The 22712-nt window shown below is 37.5% G+C and overlaps 1 protein-coding gene across 1 annotated transcript; it reads right to left on the bottom strand.

The window, feature by feature from the left end:
• Positions 1-1965: 1965 nt before the first annotated feature.
• On the bottom strand, positions 1966-15658 carry LOC103028233 (glycoprotein endo-alpha-1,2-mannosidase-like protein). The gene is made up of 4 exons (XM_007249608.4): positions 13965-15658; positions 11175-11284; positions 4860-4936; positions 1966-3052 (listed from the first exon to the last, which is right to left on the bottom strand). Exons 1-4 carry the CDS (start codon positions 14464-14466, stop codon positions 2416-2418), a joined length of 1326 nt encoding a protein of 441 aa, XP_007249670.3. The 5' UTR covers positions 14467-15658; the 3' UTR covers positions 1966-2415.
• Between the last annotated feature and the right edge of the window lie 7054 nt (positions 15659-22712).

Genomic DNA, 22712 nt, shown 5'->3' on the forward strand with positions numbered 1-22712 from the left:
GTGATGCTGTGGGCCTGTTTCTCTTCTAAAGGCCCTGGGAACCTTGTTAGGGTGCATGGCATCATGAATGCTCTAAAACATTTTAAAACAAAATCTGGTGGCTTCTGCCCGAAAGCTGAAGATGGGTCGTCACTGGGTCTTTCAGCAAGATAATGACCCTAAACACGTGGCCAAATCTACACAGAAATGGTTCACCGCACACAGAATCAAGCTCCTCCCATGGCCATCTCAGTCCCCAGACCTCAACCCCATTGAAAACCTGTGGGGTGAGCTGAAGAGGAGAGTGCAGAGGAGAGGACCCAGGTCGTTGGATGATTTAGAGAGAATGTGCAAAGAGGAATGGTCAAAGATCCCTCTTTCTGTATTCTCCCATCTTGTGAAACATTACAGGAGAAGATTAGGTGCTGTTTTGTTGGCAAAAGGGGGTTGTACAAAGTATTAACATCAGGGGTGCTAATAATTGTGGCACACATGATTTGATGTTAAATAATTATTTCTTAATGTGGGATTTTTTTCCTACTGAATAAATTCACTTGAGTTAAAGGTTGTATTTTACTCTTTTTTTCCATCGTGGTCCTATATTATTTTGAACAAAACTCAATTTATGAGAAGCTAAAGAACACATCTTAACCAGGGGTGCCAATAATTATGGAGGGCACTGTATTTATTTTTAAATCATTTATTTTAGATTTTATTTCATTTTCTCCCCAATTTGGAAGGCCAACCCAATCCACTCGTTAGGACTCTCCCTATCACTAGAACAGAGCGGGTGTAGGCTAGCACATGAAATGCGTCACATTGTGATAAAACATAATATTTTATATTATATTGTTCACATGTATGTGTCTTCCCCACATGGTCTGAGTTTCCTTCAGGAAGCCTGAGGTGTCTGCTCAGAAATGATGTTTATTACCCATAAATTTTGTTTGCAGTTTATTTTGTGTGAAACTTCTGGCACAAAGACTTACCCCCCCCCCCAATTAAAGTTACTGCCTTATTACTCCAGGTGGTGGTGCTTATCAAACAAATGAAGGGTAAACCTGCAAGAAAATTGGTTGTCAAATTCAGTGCAACTGACACTAGATAATATTGTGAGCTATGTTTTATATATATTGAGGATTGCAGAGACACAGTAACATGGTGATATCATTAAAATATTGTATCATGAGATGCCCTTTGATTTTCACCCCTAACAAAAATATCTGATTTTCTTTTCAACAATGTTAGTGGAAAGAGTAGATATACAAATTCTACATGTACTTTAGGAATGCTAATGTTATGTACTGCTGCAATAAGATTACATACAGGGTTACTGTAGATAAACAGATCTATCATTATTCAAATGATCAGGTGAAAAATAAATTCAATCAAGTTTTTAAATGTGGAAAAATTAAATAAAGTTCATTTAATCCAATTAACAATTTGAATATGTTGTAGGAGGAACTCATCTGGTATCATCATGCTTAGACCAAGTTAGTGCCTAGTTATTGAGTTCATGTTATTTAAAAATGCCTGTTACTATATCTTAAAAACTACATCACCATACAAAAATACTTTGCAGGATTAAAGTAATTTTAGCAGAACTTAAAAGAACTATTTGAAAATGTTGTGTTAATTGTTTTTGTTGACCCAATATAGATAATTATGTTACCAGAAAATTAAATTAGCTTTTTAGTATTTAATGGAATATTATGAGGTTAAGATTGTTAAGAAAGTATGTTGAAACAATCACATAATTTTCATGTCACCAAAACTTTAGAATATAATTTGTAAAATAAATAACATATTTCACTATTGGCCAAAGGGCATTAGAATTACTTTTTAGATTATATGAGTCTGGAAATCGGTTTTAGGAAGATTATCAATGTACTGGAAATCAGTCTTCATGTCTAAGTGGAGATAAATTAAAACCACAGCCCCTCCTGCAATGGTTCGCAGAGAGCAAAGGGATGAAAAAAAGAAAAATCTGTTTATTTATGTATTTATTAATTTAATCATTCTAAGAGGAGGGTTGTATTTTCTGACTCAAGTTTCTGAAAGAAAACCAAGCTGATGGGGTGTCAATATCAGTTACATTCACCACAGCATTATGCAACATCTGGATAAAGATGCCACCACATCTGCAGACTTTAACAAACTGTTCCACATTTAGAGGCGGGACTATCTGGGTCCTTGTCTTTCAACTGTTTTTTTTTTTGTCCGCATCACTGTGTTCTGTTCTATGCCTGGGACTGTTCCAAAAGATGAGGAGAAGTGGATTCTGGTCACAACCAGTGCTTTTATTGTCCCATATAAACTGTCCTTGACTGTACAGTCAGAATGCTCATTAGATAAACCAATCTTTCACTCAAATAAAACCACACGCCCACTGTCTTTATTTCCTCCACGGCAAGCTGCCTCAAACCAACACGCACTTCACATCAGCCACTGTTCCTTCTCTTTACTGAACTGCTCAACCCATCTTCTAGTCAGCTCTAAATACAGATCAGGTTCATGTGGCAGGTAGTCCAAGTACAGACGCGTGACAGTCTTTTTAGGCACTGCTCTCTCAATCTGCGTGCCCTCATGCCACTCGTTGAAAGAGGTGATTGTGACGACCTCAGGCCGTACGTTCAGTGCCGCCTGTAGGGCGGTTTCATAATATCGGCCGTTGACTCTGTTGCGAGTGTTGTGGTTGTTCCAGGGCCGAATGCTGGTGTCGATGTATCCAGGCCCTACGCTAGGAATAAACAGCAGGTTATTACCATCGCAAAAGGCCTTGAGACCCTTCCAGTTTTGATGCGAGGAACCATAGGAGAAGCCATTGGAAGCAAAGTAAGTATACATCCCATCAAATCCTCCAGCAAGGATGTCGTGTTTGTGACGCTCCTCGACTATGAGGGCAATGAAGACCCCGTCATACTGGGTTCCCCGCACGCTGTGCGAGCCGGTTGCAGTCAGCAGGTCTGCCCAGGCCTCTGGAGGTGTCAGGTAAGAGTCGTAGATGTAGAAAAGAGGCAGTGCTTTTCCGTTACTGGTAGTGAAGCGGTAAAAAGCCCCGTGATCTCCATACCTGAATGCACATGAAAAGAACACCGTTAATTTTTAACAACCTTCTTCTCCACATAACAGCAAAAAAGCAGAAGGCCATTAATCCACAACTAAATATTTATGAGAGCTGCAGTTGTGGCATGGCTTGGAATAAAGCACTAGTGGAGAATTCCCACATCTCCCTAAATGTTTTAAAACATCTGATCTGACACAGGTTTCACTTACCTTAGTGTCTCGCAAAAGAGCAATGCAAAAAGACATGTCTTGGCCTACACTTTCACTAAGCTGAAAGGTCTACACAAGGTAGCAAGGGTGTGCCAATATTATACCGTACACAATATATTGTGACAGTAATATATTGATTTAAAAAATTCAAACTGTGATAATAGTGATGAGGGCATGTTTAGTATAATTGTATGTTTGCAGTTCATATACATAAACTAAATATTCTGCACTGCAGTATTTTGGAGATCTTTTTTTCATAATTTAATGTTACATAGTTTCTACTGAATGTTTGAAACTGTTATACTTGAAAGAAAACACTAACATGTAATTTTGTTGCAGCACAATATTTCAATATTCTATTAATGAAAGTATTTTTCAGCATTTCTTCATATTGCCAGGAGTATGGTTATTGCAAAAATACCCTGAAATATCATGATATTATTTTAGTGTCATATCACTCACACCTAAAATAGTATAATAGTATTATAAATAGATAATAGTATTTACGTTTGACATGGACCTTGTTTGGGCCTAGCATGTACCTTTTTTCACATCAGGTCTACCCATGAATAGGGCTAGGTAATATGGTAAAACTATTGTACGTAAAAATGTTTACGATACATGAAAGTAATCATCATATTTTCACACACAGACAAAATACATTAGTAGTGGCAGATTATTTTAAAATGCTTAATTAATTAAATACTACAGTTATTTAAATGCAGATTTTTTATTTATAATGTGCTGCACTTTAGTCCAATTAAAGTCCAATTAAACTTAAAAGAATGTAAAAATAATATGTGTCTTAATTACAATTTTTGTAATTATATGTGAAGCTGGTCAGTGTGTTTTTAAGGCATTGATGGAATTCAGCATAGTCTGAGATGATAATTTCATCACATTACCAAATTTCTCACAATGGGTTAAAAAACTGTCATATTGCCCAGCTCTAGCCATGACATAACAAAGTAGTGCTGGATGATATGACCCCAAATTGGTATTATGATTAATTAAATATTTTGCCTAGATTACATTAAACAAGTGATCATTTTAGTGAAGGACAGAGAAAAAAGCTGTTTGTTTGATGGGGCTGACTCTCACAGGGTCTCTTGTTGAGAGCTTGCCTTTATGTGAGGCTCACCTCTACAGGTTGCTGTAACTGAGTTAGCTGACAGTATGGGAGCATTTATGTGCTGGCCTTCTGTTACTAGAAACACAGTGCTGATAGCATGCAGAATTGGACCAAGCTTAGCTTAAGCATGGCAGCATTGTCTGATACATTGTCTGATATGGAATTGGGGCGAATATTGTTTATATTTGGCAGAGCAGGCTAATTCCCATATTAAACTCAGTAATTGACATGCGGCTCAGCCCGAATGCCATATAGTATACTCTGCAACTGGCAAAATTTCATTCTGATCTTTTTTTAGAAGAATAAAATAAAAAACAACAAAAATACTGACACAGGCACTATTATGTTGATAAGAGATTCAAAAGGTCATTTTTGATACATTTGATTGGACTAACTGGCCAACAATACAGCAAAGTACACATGCATGTATGTGTCTATTGGAGTTAAGTCTGCCTAAGAATTTTAAACCAACCTGTCAACGATGTATTTGATGTTGTCATGTAGACTATGATCCGTCCTTCCTTTGTACGGCTGGATATGGAACGCAACCTGGAACAGCACAAGGCAAACCATGAGAACCAAGTTCTTCCGTAAGGTTTCAGCATAATTTGTTCTCACATTTCCCTTTTAGTACGAACATACATTCCAGCTCATGCTGACTTAACTCCCTTTAGCTTTGGCTAAAGCTGTTTCCTTCAATTCCTGTTTCTCTTTTATTTCACAGCTGAGTTATATAAGGTGTTCAGTGCAGTTACATATACTGCATTCTTAAGCTTGTCCTTGGTGGCTTCAGCAACCTTCTGATGAAATAAGCTAAAATGGCATTGACTCACCAAGGCGACAAGGTACAGAGGCCTGTGTAAGGTGTTAAGAGCTGCACAAGGCAATAGAATAAAGAATTATAGAAAAATAAATTCTTCTGATGTTTTATAAAAGATGAGATGAGCAAGGCAGATTGTGTCCAAGCTGACCTTAATCTCTTTCAAACTGCAGTAGAAAGCTTTCTTTGCCCTTGGCAGGAATGTCCTCACGTAACCATCAGGAGCACAAGTTAATTTCACAGATGTTCTCCTATTAGCACCACTTTTACCTTGAGTTTATTGTGTGCACTGCATACCACATGGAAAAGAGCCTGGACTGGTGAAAACCTTGGAATTACATCTGATTTTATATATTTCTAAAGGCTTGACTGCAGATATTTTTCTTGTTGTTGTTGTTATATAACTTCAATTTGAGGTAGTTTTTAATCATAGATAGATTTTTCTATCTATGTGTCTTTCACTTAAGCTTTATTGGTACTGTGTTTGGTAACACTGTTGTAACTGTGTTGCTTTTTAGCAGTTAGATTTGGGATGCAATTTCACCAATCTTTATTTTACATTGCAGATCATTGCAGAGTCCCATACCTTGTCAAAAAAAAGGATAATTGAAACTTTTTACTTAAATGACATGTCGTCAGTTAAGAGTCTTGTTCATAGGGTCGACACTTGTGTACGTGTGTGTGTGTGTATGTATATATGTGTGAGGGGGTGTGTGCAGGGGCAAAATGGCTCTGTGAAGTGCTGAGTGTAGCCATTAGCGAGATGGATGTCAACACCTCACAGCACGCTAACACAATCAGCGCAACGTCAGTGCAGTGAAGGCATGTTTCCCTCTGACAGCCTCCTAATTCGATTACTCTCAGAAGCTCATCTTGGCTGTGTTTGTCCTCGGTCTGCCAAAAAGACTTTGCCTAAATTGGCCATATTAGGATTAATAATAGATTTTTTGATTAAAGATATCAGGCACGCAACTGCAAGCCAACCCGAAGAAGCTCTCAGTGCTGGTTTATTATTACTGCATTTATTGTGTTTCTGTTAAGCCTGTATGTGCCATTCATTGGGGAGTACAGCTTTAATGCATTAGAGGGTAATGCAGCAGTACATGTAAGGTGGCAGAGCTGGATTAGGAATATTGAGCCCTTATTTACAATTCCTTGTGCAGCAGAGCTCTCCTCGTGAGGCATATCCTCATGTCTTGCTGACACTGAGGTTGAAAGGCACTAATGGATTGAAGTGGCACAACGGCACTTTATAAAAGCACATGCCTTTTTAGTCTGACACTTGGGCTGGGGATGGAGGGTGTTTGGGTGCTCTTATATAAATGAATATACTGGCAATTACAGCCAATACCATAATGTCTTTTAAAATATAAAAACAATTGTAGTTATTATTTTAGTTTAGTGGCATACGAAGCATCAAAGCCCTTTCACACAGAGTATGACTTTTACAGATGTAAAAATCATATTTTTTTTTAACGAAGACGAACCTTCACATTAAGTCTGATACAAGTACCTTCTGGGTTAGAGTGCTAGGCACAGCTTTCATAATTGTCCGCTAATTGTCACAAGTTACTTCCGGCGCCTGACGCGAGTGGCTGCCTGTTCCAGTAGCTCCGTCTCCTTTGTGTGTTTTTTCAAGTTTTTTTACGTTTATTTATCGTCTTTCTAGAATTTCCCCTCGGGGATCAATAAAGTATCTATCTATCTATCTATCTATCTATCTATCTATCTATCTATCTATCTATCTATCTATCTATCTATCTATCTATCTACTATTTTTGTTTATCTATCATTTTCTGCTCTCTTTTTTGTGTTCTTTTAAATTTCTCTCCTCTACACAAGTGCACAAGAACATGAACAGACTGAGATAAACTAGACAAACTTAAATAAATGGATCTATAAAGTGGCTTTCAGCTCTAGAATATATTTTCATATATATATTTTCATAGAAAATATTGTGTTCTGATCAAAGAAGATGAACTGTTCTGCTTCTGTCTTGATGCTCATTTGTTTGGTCTGCAACTATGATGACAGATTAATGGAGTTCAGCAAAGATTGGTCAGCCTGTTTTTTTATCGCATTGGACATCACACAAAATCTAAGAGGCTCATATAGAAAAATTATGTAGCGTCACACTCTGTCATTGTAAATGACATACTTAATATACATGTGCTCATTTTAAAACTTGATGACAATTTACACAATGAAAATATTGGACTCAAGTGTTGAGCCCTAGATTGTGCTGGAGGGTTTATACCAAGAATGGAAAAGAACTGTTTGTGCAGATGATTTTCACTACTTTTAGAGGCTTTCCTCCGGTATTTAAGTGCATTTCTGCTTACTGAGGTCTAATGCTTTTTTATAGCTGAGAGCAGCCTTTGCTGGGGTTAGTGAAGCAGCTGCCTTTGTTCAACGTGTGAGAGGAAAAGCTGGCATTATTTCCGCTCAGATGAGTGAAGCCACTGAACGAGCCAGCTCAGATTCCAGCAAGAGCCATTGATGTTACATACAAGCCAGGGCATGATTGTATCTGGTAAATACAATTTACCAGATTACAGCCACTGGTCACCATACAAAGATAATACACAGGAACACACCCACTGGTCCTTATACCTATTGGTTATGGCAAGGTTATGACAGTGCTGTGCTGTGCTTATGTAACACAAGCCTCAAGCTAAGGAACAAAAAAAAAGAATAAAGTAAACTAGGATGTTTAACTTAAGCATGGTGAATGAGTGTATTACAGTCAGAACATATAACAGGAGTAGACAAGAAGAAGTTTGATTTAAATAAGTACATTTTAACACTTTAAGGTCGATCACCAATAGCGTGGCTCTGTTCTTGAGCTCATGTAAAAGACAAATTGGGTGGTGAGCATTATGGCATCGCTCACCCACCCCAAAATCCCCTCTGCGACATGCCCTAGTTACTGGCTGGAACCCCTCTGGGCCTAAAATGTTCAGGGAGGCAAAGTAACAAAAACACACACACACATGCGCAAAGGTCATTTTGAACTCTTTCACTGGCTTTTGTTCAGACAGGCAGCTCAAATCCAATTTTTGCTGTGTCTAAATTGAGCAAGTGGGCAGCAAAAAAGAAAGGAAAGAAAAGAAAATCATCTTCCATTATAATGTTAATCATGTTTGTTGGTGGTTTTATACCAAATTCAAAACGAGTCTCTGGACATATGCCTCAGTTTCGACCAGTCAGATTGCATGTTGTGCTTTTTTTTCTGTTATTCAGAGTGCAACGCCCAAATGTGTAGCAAGAAAATAATGTATTATTACTACACAAATGCAGTGTACATGCAGTTCTAACAAGTGAGGTATGCACTCTATAAGACCTCTGAAAGTGGTCTGTGGTCTCTGACACCAAGATAATAGTAGCAGATGCTGGAGCGGACTAAGAAACCATTCCTGAACAATATGTGCAGTGTGGCAGGGCATGTTCCTGCTAAAAGAGCCCACTGCCATTGGGCAATACTACTGGTACATGTCAAACTGACATCCACACGAATGCTCCGAATCAAAGTTTCCCAGGAGAACATTGCCCAGAGCACCACACTACCTCTGTCAGCCTGTTGTCCTTCCTTATCTTAATTCATCCTAATGGCAATTTTTTCCTAGGTAGATGACACACACACACAGCTAACATGCCTCATGATGCAAAAGGGAAATAGGACTCACTGGACAAGACAACATTCATCTTTTGCTTCAAGGCCCAGTTCTGAGCCCCGTTTGACAGGGATTACATGAGCACTCTGACCAGTCGGCAGCTACACAGCCCCATATGTGGCACAGTGCATGACACATTCCTCCCATTCCTCAGACTGCTGCCACATTAGATCTTCTTCTGGTTGCTGCCCAACAAGTTTGTGGTTCGTCCCTCCTCGGACAACTACTTCTGACCGGGAGCACTGAAAGACCCTTAAGCCTTGCCATTTAAGCATTTTCAAAACTGAAAGACCAGACCAGGACCAAGACATTTTGTTAACACTTTTCACATTGTTTATGTTTAGTCTGATTAGTTGATTTTAGACTGCAGTTTAGTGAGCACACTAAATAACTTACTACAGCTACATTCAAGCTACATTTTGTCCTCATCTCCTACAATGGAGTTCTGCCAAATTCTGCCTCCCTGTCCAGAATCTGACTCCTTTTCACATGCATGACTGTCTCAAGGCAGAATGAGCTTTCCCCTTGGGATTACCTATAGATTTCTGTTAATTCGAATTAGGGATTAGGAATTAGGATTAATGTACAGCTCTTCTCCCATATTGTGAGTGATGCATGTGATTTTTTGTATTTCAGCACAACACTGGTCCTTTCCTTCTTTGTTTGTGAATAGGTAATAATGATGACCTGGCTTAAATTCCTGTTTGATATAAATACATTGGTACACAATTCCAAACCAAATAAAATATATATATATATATTCCAGATATATATATGGAAGAGCATCCATGGATGGGCATGCATTAAGATGCAATAGCAAAATGTTTTGATCTAGAGGGCACATCATCACAATTTATTGCAAGAAGGGGCAACCTAGTGAGCATTTTATCACTTTTTTCCCTACTATAATAGTGCACTTTGAATCTTTGACTCATTTCTGCCACTCTAGAGGGCACTTTAGTGATGCTTTTTAACCATTGTACACAATGTAAACCAGTGTATATTTATGCTAAAAAAGTTTTTACATTATTTGTAGCTAACCATCTACTGAAAGTGTCTTTAAAAAATAAGTTTTGGTTCTTCTATGGCATCACTCTGAGGAACCTGTGAGCTGAGTTTCAGCCTAGAAAAGCAGAGCCCTCTGAATAAATTGAGGTAGGACTGAGAAGCAGAACAGTGTGGAGACAGTATATGATGGTACAAAAACTTTTTGCCAGAACACAAAAGGTAGAGATGGAAATTTATATTGGAGGACAGGGAGCTTAAGCCTAGTCCTTCTCTCAAACTTCATATGAATTATAAACAACATAAAAATAGAAATACTGGCTTTACAGATAAAAACTGTAGATATTGTTCCAGGGGTACAGCTTAACAATCTGAATTGCCATGCTGAAATGCAGCATGCACTGAACAAACACAGAACATGCATTATTGATGGGGCTCAGCTGGGGAGAGGTGCCCTTACACGCCTTTCTCTCATCATTTGGAGCTTTGCTCTTAAACACACACACATACACACACACACACACACACACACATGCCTGCCCTGTGCTGTCCAACTGCTCAGCGTCAGCACACATTTGCATAGTTGTAGCACTACTGTACAGCTGTTTAAACACACTAACAACAGCCTTGGGGCTTTTCTTCTTTGCTAACATGCTCATATGCTCAACTTTGACATTTAAAAGGCTGCTGGCTAACACACACATACCCACAGTGAATCCAGCTGATAAAACAGAACTAGATACAAAGAGAAAACTGTCATCAGCTGCTTGAGTTTGTATGTTTGCTCACACTTAATTACTGTATTATGATTTTGATAAACATGTGAGTGTAAAATTGAATCCAGAATGATTAGTTAAATGTGCCTGGGCTGTGTATCATCTGCTTTTCCTTAAGGCCTCTTATTCCACCATTCTGTATCTTAATGAGAAGTTGTCTGATGTTACAGGGTTGCATTACGAACTACTGTAACCTAACCCATGGATTATGGAGGGTAAAAGTTTGATGAGAGCTTTTGTGTTGTAGCAGAAGGGAAGGGAAAATGCCAGCTCGCTTGATTGCTCTCAGATGACAGGTTCACCCTAACCAGTCAAGTTCTGCTGCATTTCTTTCTTTAATTTAACTGAAGGTGTGAGCAATTACAGCCAATTCCAGACAATCCCATGACATCATCTTTGTACTCTATAAGACTAAAAAGAATATACAGTCTTGAAATTCATATCTTTGTCTAAGTACATTCTTTACCTTGAATTAGTCATCTACTTAATGATGCAGAATGACCCATGCTTACCTTCAGGCCATGTCGGATGGCTGCATCCAGGATTGATGGAACCAGATCTTCAGTGGGCTCTCCATGGTCATCAGCCAGGCCCGGAGGATACCATGACACCACCAACACACCTTAACTCACAGAGGACAGAGCAATTAAAGCAATTGACTACAAATATTTGGTGTATGTTTGCACTGTATATCACCTCAGATCAGAAGCATCTTAAACTACAAGATTAGGGCAGTATGTATGGAAATGTTTCTTACTTTATTTTTTTTGCAGAGAGTATGAACCCAAGATATTTTTTGTTTTGTCTGATAAACTTAATTTCATTATTTAAAGAAATGTCAAGCCTACAACACATTTCAAAAAGATGGATCCCCGAAAAAAATTAATCAAGGTATCAGGAGAAATTTTAGCATGTAAATAACAAAGTTGCAAGCCTAAGCTGAACACCCATGATATCTGATTCCTTAGGTAGCGTAGCATTCAGCATCCTCAGGTTCAACTATGGTTCATATAACCATATGCACACAGGATTACTTTGCAACGACTGAGGCAAGCCAGTGTCTGCATGGTATGGGGTTGTTGGTACAATTTTGTAATGCAGCATTAAGGCAGAAATTGGATTAAGATCTTAGAGAAATATATGCTAGCTTTAAGAGACATTTTTCAAAAAGCTCCATGCATTATTCAACAAGACAAAGTAAAACACCATATTGCACACATAATAAAGAAATGGCACATGTTTTGGACTGGCCTGTCTGCAGTCCTAATCTGTCCCTAATAGTGAATAAGTAGAGCATTTTGAACAAAAAAAAACTTTTTGAAAACTTTAGTCTTAAGTCTTTAGTGCCATTTAAAAGTCTGATATTTCACAAGTACAAATAAATATGAACACAACTTACAGTAAATAAAACATAGAACCTAAATAGACTGTGAAACATTTGGCTGTTGAAGTGCGAGTTGATATTTGGTATCCATTAGTGCCACAACAGACGTATGCTGCCAGTGACATATTACCTGCAGCCGCATTAATTAAAGACAAGGCACCTGAGCACAGTCCTGTTCTCATGTTCCCACTGTGTGACTAGACTTTACTCTGTCAGTGTGGTATCTGAGTATCATTTAAAAGCCACTAATACACTATATAGAAAACAGTACTGGAACACCTGTTCATGGTTTCTTCAGAATTAAGAGTATTTAAAGATAGATTATTTGGTTGTTGTTGGAGAACCTGTATCTACTGTCCAGGGAAGGCTTTCTGTTAGATTGCTGTGAGGATTCCAATGTAGTCTGTTGAATGATCACCACCCAACTTCATCTCCTACTGCCCAACTCATCCCAAAAGTATTGGATGGAGCACAGTCATTTGAGAGAACACAGTTCAACTGCTCCACAGGCCAATGATGGGGGGCTTTCTTTAGCCCTCAACTCTGGTGTAAAATGGACTTTTGGTGTAGTAAAACACAATAAAAAGTACTTACTTTTAAGGAATGGAACACAGTCGTTCTCCCACGGCGTTCTGAGATCCAGAAATTGTAACACCCTTCCGACTGGGTGACACGGGGCATAATTTGCACTGATAAATCGATTTTTCTACCGTTATCCAGGCTCAAAGTAGTTCCACACCTCCTTGCTAGAATCTGGAGAGCCCTGACATTAAAAACTTAAAAAGTGCACAAGAAGCTTATTAAAAACCTCTGTTTACATCTCATAACACTAGCTTTAGCTCTGTGCGCCATTACTGAACTGAAAATAACATAGACACCGCATAGCCTGCCTCCTGGCGCTGGCTGTTATACTATGCAGAGTATGTGTATGTGTATATATATATATATATATATATATATATATATGTCTATGTTATTTTCAGTACAGTGATGGTGGCACTCAGAGCTGAAGCTAGTGTTAAAGGATATAAACAGTGTTTTTAATAAGCTTCTTGTGCACTTTTTAAGTTATATGTCTCGTGTTAACTGTCAACTCTCCAGATTCTAGCAAGAAGGTGTGGAGCTACTTTGAGCCTGGATAACGGTGGAAAAAGCGATTTATCATGGAAAATTATGGCCCGTCATCCAGTCTGAAAGGTGTTAGGAAAAACTGTTCAAATTTCTGGATCTCAAAATGTTGTGGGACAACGAAGGTATGCTATTTATCAAAGGTAAGTACTTTTAATCATGTTTTACTACACCAAAAGTTCTCCTTTAATGTGTCTAAATGCATTCTTTAGAAGTGATGTACACAAAACTATCTGCATGGATATATCTATACAGTATATCTCAGTACCCTCTTTTGTGGTTTACAAAATTTTGATATGTTCACTGTTATTCTCTGAAATGTGGTATGTTTAATACTAGTAGTGCTTGGTGTGTAAAATATCTTATACTACACTGCATGCCAGCTTTTCCCTTATGCACTCTGCGGTATTATAAGCTGAGAGGTGTGGTGCTGTTCACATACTCAGTGCTGAACCACAAACTCTGTTAGAGACATTAGCAATGATGTTTTTTTCTGGTTCTGGAGATCTAACACCCTGCAGATTTTACCCAACCCAAAATATTATCTTATATTATCTTTTAGCAAAGCTTCTCAGCTTCTTAACAATTAGAGTTGGGTGATACTGACAACATTTAATGCCTAAATACATTAATATATACTGTAGCTGTTATTCAGGTCTTGTGTGAGTCCACCAGTTGAGTGCAGTTGAGGCTATTTAAGTATTTTTTAAGTGTCACATCTTTTTTTTAGAGATCAAAAACAACAGACTGTGATGTACAATATCTGCATGCACACTATAGTGTTGTGTACCTGCCGCTGTTGCTGCAATCTGCTCCATGTGTGACTCCAAAACCTCAGGGTCCCTCGAGCTGTAGGGTCCCAGCTCTGGGTAGAAGCTGGACGCGATGTCCTCTGGGGGAAGGTGTCTTCCCCTGGGATAACTAGCAGCAATTTTGGGATCCCAGTGGGGCACCAGAATGTGGTCCCAGTGCAGATACCGCTCGTCCAGCTGCGGGGTCCCATACCACATGTTGTAAAATATGTGAACATCGTAGGATATGCCTTTGTCCGGGCTGGAGTTCGAGCCTCCCACTTTAGCATTGCGTGCTTGACCCGGTAAGGAGGGCTGGACGTCGCTGGGAACCGAGCGCCTGTCCACTTTCTCCACCACCACCGGCCGCGCGTCTGCGCCTGGAGCCAGAGCCGAGAAGCCTTCGGTGGGCTTTAGAGTTCTTAAGCCCATTAAAGTCGCAAGAATGAAGAGCGTGAAAAGGAAAAGAGCCACGCAAGCTCTCCTGCGCAGTCGAGCCATCGATTAAAAGGTGCAAGAAAATTAAAATATTCGAATATTTGGTATATGTAACTGAAAATGGCAAAAAGCACTTTGGGTGTTCGGCTGAATAAGGAAAAAGACTGAATAATTAATAAATAAAGCGAACAATGACGTTGCTGATGACGTGCTCAAATTGCATTTTAGTTATATTGTGTTTTGTTGGTTTGTCTGGTGGGATTAATACAATTTATATAAATCAAATTAATTTGTAGCTTTGTTATTGCTTATAATAGTTTTGTAAAGCTTAGAACAGAACAAAAAAAACAATATTTAGACTTTATATTTTATGCATTCAATAATTTATAAAGTGGCAAAATCCGCAAAAAATCCAACTCTTGCATTGTGTTCAATTTCGATTTCTGCAATAAATAAATGAATAAATAAATATATTTTTAAGGAATCCCTAGAGAATATGAAGCAAGTTGGAAATTGAACATGCAATAATCAATAATCAATAACTCAACTAATGTATAGACGTCCTTAAACTTCCTCTCTGCCCAGACTTGACTATCCGTCCTCACTTTAACAGCGTTGTTTATTATGCTGACCCAGCAGCGCCGGATCTCTGAGACTTCTTACATTATTGCAGATTACACTGTATCCCTGCACTGTCGCTGATCCGTACTGCGGTAAGTCCAGCAACACATCCGGCTGCTCAGCCCGGGATGTAGTAAACGAGCCTCGGTACAAACAGCCTCGGTCCTGTCAGGTTAATAAACTCCAGGTCGGTGTAACGTTATCTCAGTTCGCGCGGATTCAGCAGATTAGCCCACTTTTACAGGCAAACATGAACATAAGAGAGGACTAAAGCCCGGTAGCTACATGTGCAGGAAGCAGCAGAGGCTGTATCAGAGAGCGCTAGCCTGGTCTGATCCCCCTCGGCACTTTATTCCCAAATCCGGTTAGAGAACAAAGCCTGCGTGCGGTCAGTGCGGGGACGCGGGCTGCTGCTGCTGCTGCATCGGGTCGGCGGCTCGCTCAGTCTCTGGTGGTCTGTCTGCTGCTGCTGGAACTCAGCGCTGTGAAACTGCAGCATGGAGGCATAACGGCTGAGTATCACTAATGTCACAGTCGCTCCGAGAGAGCTTAGGTTACAGCTCTCTCTCTCTCTCTCTCTCTCTCTCTCTCTCTCTCTCTCTCTCTCTCTCTGTTTACTGCCGCTGCTGCGCTGTGCAGAGCTCAGTGTAAAAAATTGCGAGCTAATTTGCATTCTCTTTTCTCATTGGTTCTTGGAAATTGTAAATTTTGCTACTTAAAAAAAATCTTTAAATATTTTTGCTAAGTTGCTAAGTGCTATTTCGATTCGATTCCCGGCTGGAGTGACCCGGGCCTCCCTGTGTGGAGTTTGCACGTTCTCCCCGTGTCTGCGTGGGTTTCCTCCGGTTTCCTCCCACAGTCCAACGAAGGCAGATTCAGGCTAATTGGAACTTGGTTAAAAAATGCCACCTAGGTGTGAGTGTGTGAGTGAATGTGTCTGTGTGTCTGTCTGTGTCTGTCTGCCCTGGGATGGATTGGTAAGAATTTGGATTTTTCCATCTTTGCCCACCCCTACAGTTGTGCAGTGGATTTCATATAACTTTCTTTAGCCTGCACATGCATTTCTGGACAAGCTGAGAGTTATAGGCCCATTACTGAAAGTAGTATAAGCAGAAGCCTGTAGACAAACATGGTACAATAATATTACCAGTTTTTACACAAATATTAGTGCTTAAGGTAGCATCATCCCAAGCCTAGAGCCACAGCACATACACTATGGTAATTTAAAAGTATTTTTTTTTTTTCAATTTATTTACATTTTTTCCCAATTGTCTTACAATTTCATTAATTGATTTTGGTCTCTTGAAGCCACTTTGAAACAATTACAAAATTTAACAGTGACAGCATAAAAAAACTGTAAATATCTGGGTATAGCCATTTTGCCTAGTTGTGGAAGAAGGCCCAGTATGATGTAGCAAAGTACTATAACCCATTGATTAGACTCTGCCACTGTTCAGAGTCTTTGAAAGCCAAAAAGGCATTAAGGAATCCCACTGATTAAGATATTTTAGGGCACACAATACACAGCCTACCACATTTTTACCAGCCTACCAAATATTTTTTAATTATTTTAAGTAGCTACAAATTGTGAACAAAGGAGATGTACTCAAGGGCCAAGACTGGCAAATAAATGGTTTTAAGGACTTTGCGGTGCTGTTATACATAATAAAGTACAGCTCTTCTATTTAAGAACCATGTTTAGTTTTCAAAATAACATTTCAGTGAAGTGAAGGTCCTTTAGGAAAACAAAAGGAGCACTTCTATCTCACCCTTTTTGATATTGTTGTTTCTAATGATACTACATTGTTTTACTTACATTGTTTTATTATTGCTGCATCCAGGCAGCTGCATCCACTGCTGTTGTTCTTGTTAAGCAATTACTGTGTAGACATTTTGGCTGAAGCTCTTCTCATACTTACTTGAGCAGATGAAGGAGAAGCCTCTAGGGTCTGTCATCTCTGTTCAGCATCTTCATCAGGGCTTGCAAACTGAGCTCGCCTGATCAGCAACAGAACTGTCAGAGATCACACCAGGACACAAGAAGTGGTCAAGCATATAATGAGTGTAAAGTGTGACCTTTAACCACAGAGTGCTTAAAAAAAGATGATGAGAAAGAGGCCTACATACCACGGATGAAGTCCTCTACTAATTAAATTTCATTTTTTTAAAGGACCCAGCAGCTGTATGAGAGAATAAGGGTCAGGGGGTTAACTTGGCCAGGTAACATACATATCAAGTAAAATCATACTGATTGCCCTCTAAGCCCAATGTGAAATCATTTTGCAGCTCACTCAGGGTCCTTTATATGCACTATTGAGTTCTGGTTTAAGATATTACAATATTCTGTGCTCAAAATCAGAACTTCAAACTCTCACAGCCGTATATTCCTAGGCAAGTACCCTTCTACTCAGGCCAACTGCATTCAGTACAGCTCATTGTACTGCTATAGTATCTGTCTTGTTTGTGTGCATGGTCACACCTATTAGAAATAGGTACAGCTAAAACACCAGAACACAATAACTAATAACGTGTGAGACTGAAAGCTAATATGACTCACCATCTCAGCCTCTCCCAAGAGTTAGGGATTGTATTGCACATAATAAAAACTGTAATAATACAACCACATATTACACTGGCAGTCAAACGGGACAGTCTTGTGAGACAAGACGCTTTCTAACACCACTTTGTCAAGCTGTCATAAGACATTATTCACTGCTGTCCACACACCTCCTATAGAGGCTTGATTATTCTTTCTTTTATTTCCCACAGTCTCACAGCCTCTCAATCATATATTATTACTGTGATGGTGATGTCCACCTGAACTTTCTCACTCCTCTACCCACCACATAATTTGATGACTGATGTGGCAACTTTTTATTGTCTTATTGGCATATCAAGTGTTTTTTGTGATTCTCCACAAACAAAAGATGAGATTGATCCCTTCAAAAACTCCCAGAACATATGCCAAACATTGATTTATGGCAGATTTATCTCAGAGCAATTATTTATGACTGCCAGTGTAGACTGAAGAGCACATCATTGCACACGAAGTGGTGCAGAGGGATTTGTGAGTGGTCTTCCAGGTTACTCAAAGCTCTTTTTATCCTTATATTGAATATTTGCTCTAGAACAAATACATACTACAATAACCCTGCATTCTCACCAAAGAAAAAGAGGAAAAATGATAACAAAGAAAGAAAACATTTGTATTGTCGTTGTCGTATGTGTTTGTCAGAAAAGCAAATGTAAATTATATTACAATATAAATTAAGTAAGTCATGTTATCCTTACTTTTTCTATTTGCATGGGTAGCACTTGTAATTCATTTAATTAAATTTAATTTTATTTATACAACAAAACAAAAGTTGTCACAAAGGTGCTTTACAGAGAAAAAACAAGTCCACACCTCTTATAAGCAGCACCACAGATATGCCAATTATTGTGGTGACACAGTGGCAAGGAAAAACTCCCTTACATAAAGAGGTAAAAACCTTAGGAGGAACCAAGACTCAGTCAGAGGAATCCATCCCCCCTCGGGATAATTGTAATAATTTGATGTAAAAGGTCTTTTTTTCTTCTGTGCAGTAAACACTATAGCCACTAGAGTACAGTGTTTGCTGAAAAATGGAAACTGAACTCGGTTCTCTTTTACTGCTACCCCTTTTCACTTCTACCTTCTACCCTTCCTCAAGTGATGCTTCTACAAAAGAGTTCTGCTTTACGTCTCTGTAAATTATCTAAATTCTGCAATGGTGCTACTAAATATGGTATAACAGCCAATTTCACACTGGCGCTGGAGCTTATACTTTGGGTTTGTGTGTTTTCCTGTAAGACATAAAGTATATATATATATATCACATCAAATGCACAGCAGATCCACTCTTACATAATCTTGAATACCTCAAAATTGAAAACTTAACCTGTGTTGAAGATTCTTGATATTCAGTGTGGAATTTTGAAACTTAGAGCAAAACTGATTTGAGCCCTTCCAACAAATAGCCATATATTGACAATTCCTTCATTTTAATTGGACAACTTTTTATATTTAAATAATATTATGCTTTATTTAGACTTATTTTTATTCATGAAGGCAATTAAAATTGTCGATAAATGAAATTAAGGGCTCAGGGAAAAAGTGTGTTTTGTACACTATGATTTACCTGTTTGTTTAAAGATTATAAGACAATTGAAACAACAGTAGCTTAGCCGCACCCACTGCACTGAAAAAAACAGCACTAAACTCAAACATTATAGCATGGCAGCACTGGAGTCATTAAAGAAAACTAATTTTTTTACTAATTGTATGTGATTAACACTTTTTAATGTGATTAGGGATGTTTGTATTTATAAACAGGTCGACATCATATAAAAAAACTTTTATCCACAGGCTTTCAATGCAATGGTCATTAAAAAAGCAATTGAATAGTTCAGTTAACTGGATTTAATTTTTACATACAGTTTATATTACGACATTAGAGTCTTTTTTGTGCTCATTACAGACAGAAAATTGCATTCTTCTTTTTCCATTACTGGAACATAATTCAGGTCTGAAAGGGTTCAAACGTACAAAAAGTTCAGTATATTTGTAACGTTATAACAAGTGGCTTCATAAATATTGGAAAGAAAACCTTAATATTATATTTATTTTTCTTAGAAAAATACAATAGTTTCCACAAAAAAAAAAAATACTTTTGTAATTGCTGTGGTAGTGTGTGTGTGTGTGTGTGTGTGTGTGTGAGTGCGCTTATTGACTGGGTGCTGCCTCGTTGCATCACCTAGGAAACAATGTCTTGATCAATTGGCATGCAGATTTAATATTGATTGTTTGGCTGAGTTTGGGGGGAAGGGCAGCTGTGTTTCTCTTTACCTGTAGACCTGGCCTGCTATCCATCTAATCAAACAAGTAGCTTCTCTTTTATAAGCTGTAGCTTGTAAAGCTCTTTTTTCCTTCAGCTGAATAAGTTTATACATTATAAATATACTACTGAACACAGTAAAAATTGTGCTGGTTTTGGTTCTGTAAAAATGGGCCTTATTTACTAACCATTCTTACAAAGAAAATCTTCTTAAAACATACTCATGGACTTTTCACAAGTATTGTGACCTTCACCACTGTTTTATTAGTTAAGATCTGTTGTTTCCATCATTATATGAGCTGCAAACAAGACTGCTATTTAAAAACACATAATAAATCTGACAGACTGTTTATCAGGATTTTTCTCATAAGCAAATAAAAAACTTATAAAAGAAATCTTTTTAACTAGAAATCTAAATTTGTTTTTCTTTTATTCTTTCAATTTCAAAGAACAAAGAACCTAGTACATTTTAAGACATTTGTATTCAGTCACTGTATTTTTTATCTTATAAAACAAATCAGTTTACTTTTTGCAGTCTATATCTAACATGTGTGATTAACAGTCTATGATTAACAGTGATTTCTGGCACATATAGTCTACATTGTTAGTTAAAAAATATATTTTTTAAAAGTTGGCGGATTTAACAAAGCCATTTTAGTTTTAAATATCAGTTAATAACAGTCTGTAATCATATGAATATTGGTTTAGCATTTTCCCCAAATAAAAAGTTAGTATTTTATCTGTGAAGGACACTTTATTAGAGTATTTATATTAGACCTAAATATTAGCTTTATCAGTTGTTATTTCTGTGATACCAAAAATAAGAATTTTTAGACACCTAAAGAACCATGTTGTTTATAGGCATGATTAATGAAAATAATATATTAAATTAATCTCAAGTATAGAAAAATAAGGTTTCTAAACAACTGAATTTATATTGATATATTTCCCAATACTTCTTCTACAATACTTTAATTCTTCAGCACATATTATTGTCATAACATTCGATTGAGGGAACAAACAGAAAAAGATGAGCTCATTGTGTCTTATCTTAGTATCTCCTTGCTATAGGGGGTTTGTCATTGATTGGGGTGGTCAATGCCAAAGCTTGATTCTATTCAGTAAAGATATTCTTACCTAAAGTATGTATCATAAAAGAAGAGGTGTTTCATTCTGAAAGGTTGTTCCATCATGTTACATTTTTGTACTATTTGTTTGATGGTTAGCTTTTGGTTAAATGGTTATATTGTTACTCTGTTCATTTGTATATTCAATCTTTGATCTCTGCATCATGCATGATCAAAACAACTCTGGTGGAGTGGCATGTATTATTATTATTATTATTATTATTATTATTATTATTTCAAACGTTTATAGATTTATAGTAAAGTCACATATTTCAACATGCAATGATTTTTTGGGGGGTGCAGAGTTTTGTTTTTGGTTTGGTTGATTTTTTTTATTATTATTTCATTTTAGCTTATGTAAGCTGCATTGTATTTTTTTTCCTTGCTCAAGTTAAATATAAATTATAGTTATTATTGAAAATAAATATTCCGTGGAAATGAAACAATATAAACATATAGTTTCTATATTTTTACATGTAAATTTTAATTAATAAATTAATTTAAAATTAACTTATTAAATTATTGTGCTTCTAGTTCTATCGATTGTATTTCTATAAAAATTCTACATCTAAGAAGGCAAAACTGTATTATTATATGTGCTCCTGTGCTACTTATCATACACAAATGTTTTTTTTTTTAATTAAACTTGTAGAACCAACAACAGGTTTATTTAACACTTTTCCAGTGTAATTGTGTTCTGAACATAAGCTTAAAACTTCTAACAAAACAATATCTGCTCCTATTGATAATGTACACATGAACAGAATGTTCCTCATAGATGCCAGGTGTTATAATTACTCTGGTATTCTATTTAACATATATCATAAACATTAAGCTCTAAATTATTAAAACTGTTACCCATTCATCGTCAGGTATTGTTGTGTGAAAGTCGCTAGCTAAGCCGTTTTCACTGGTAATCGCGATATAAATATATAGAATTTCCGCTTTATGTTTTTGTGTTAAACGTCCTAAAAAACCTGCACACCTTCAGAACACGAAGGACTTGCCACTGAAAATGTACTTTTAAAATATTTCACAGAAACATCGCACGCATGGTTTAATTGTATTCATCTATTCTATTTATCCGAAGTGAGCAGAAGTCGGGATTGTATTGCCAGTCCCACAGGTCAATCTGACTCATGATGTTTGAATGGTGCTGATCTGCGAGACAAAAGTGTGTGACTTCGGGCTCATTGACCCACACCATTCTTCACACTATATGAAATATGACATTCTCAATCTGTTCTTTAGATATTCGTTTTAGTATAAAAACACTTCAATTAACTTATACATTAATTAATCGTATTAGTCGAAACGGAGGAGAATAAAAGTAGGTCGGCCAAATAATGGCTGACTCAGCAGGAGATGACTGAGCTGAGAGATCTGTTGTTCTGGTCACTTCTGTTTTCTGCCTTTTCGGACACATATATTAAAATGGTACACTGTTTCGAGAGTTCGTTCTAAAATAACTAATGTAGAAATATTTTACCTAAATCATATCAGAAAAGCTTGAAACAGTAACGAACTTTTACTGTTTATTATAAGATCTTATTAAAGCCGATCTCAGCACGTCGGAAAAACCTTTAAAATCTCCTGTTTAAAAACACGGCAGTAAATGAACAAGAGTTTATCATGCCACATTCCATCCATTTTATTTCAACTTGGGTATCCGTTTAAGGTCAAGCTGTTTTCATTAATTCAAACG

The sequence above is a fragment of the Astyanax mexicanus genome, chromosome 6 (assembly GCF_023375975.1).
Source record: "Astyanax mexicanus isolate ESR-SI-001 chromosome 6, AstMex3_surface, whole genome shotgun sequence".
NCBI classification, from domain to species: domain Eukaryota; kingdom Metazoa; phylum Chordata; class Actinopteri; order Characiformes; family Acestrorhamphidae; genus Astyanax; species Astyanax mexicanus.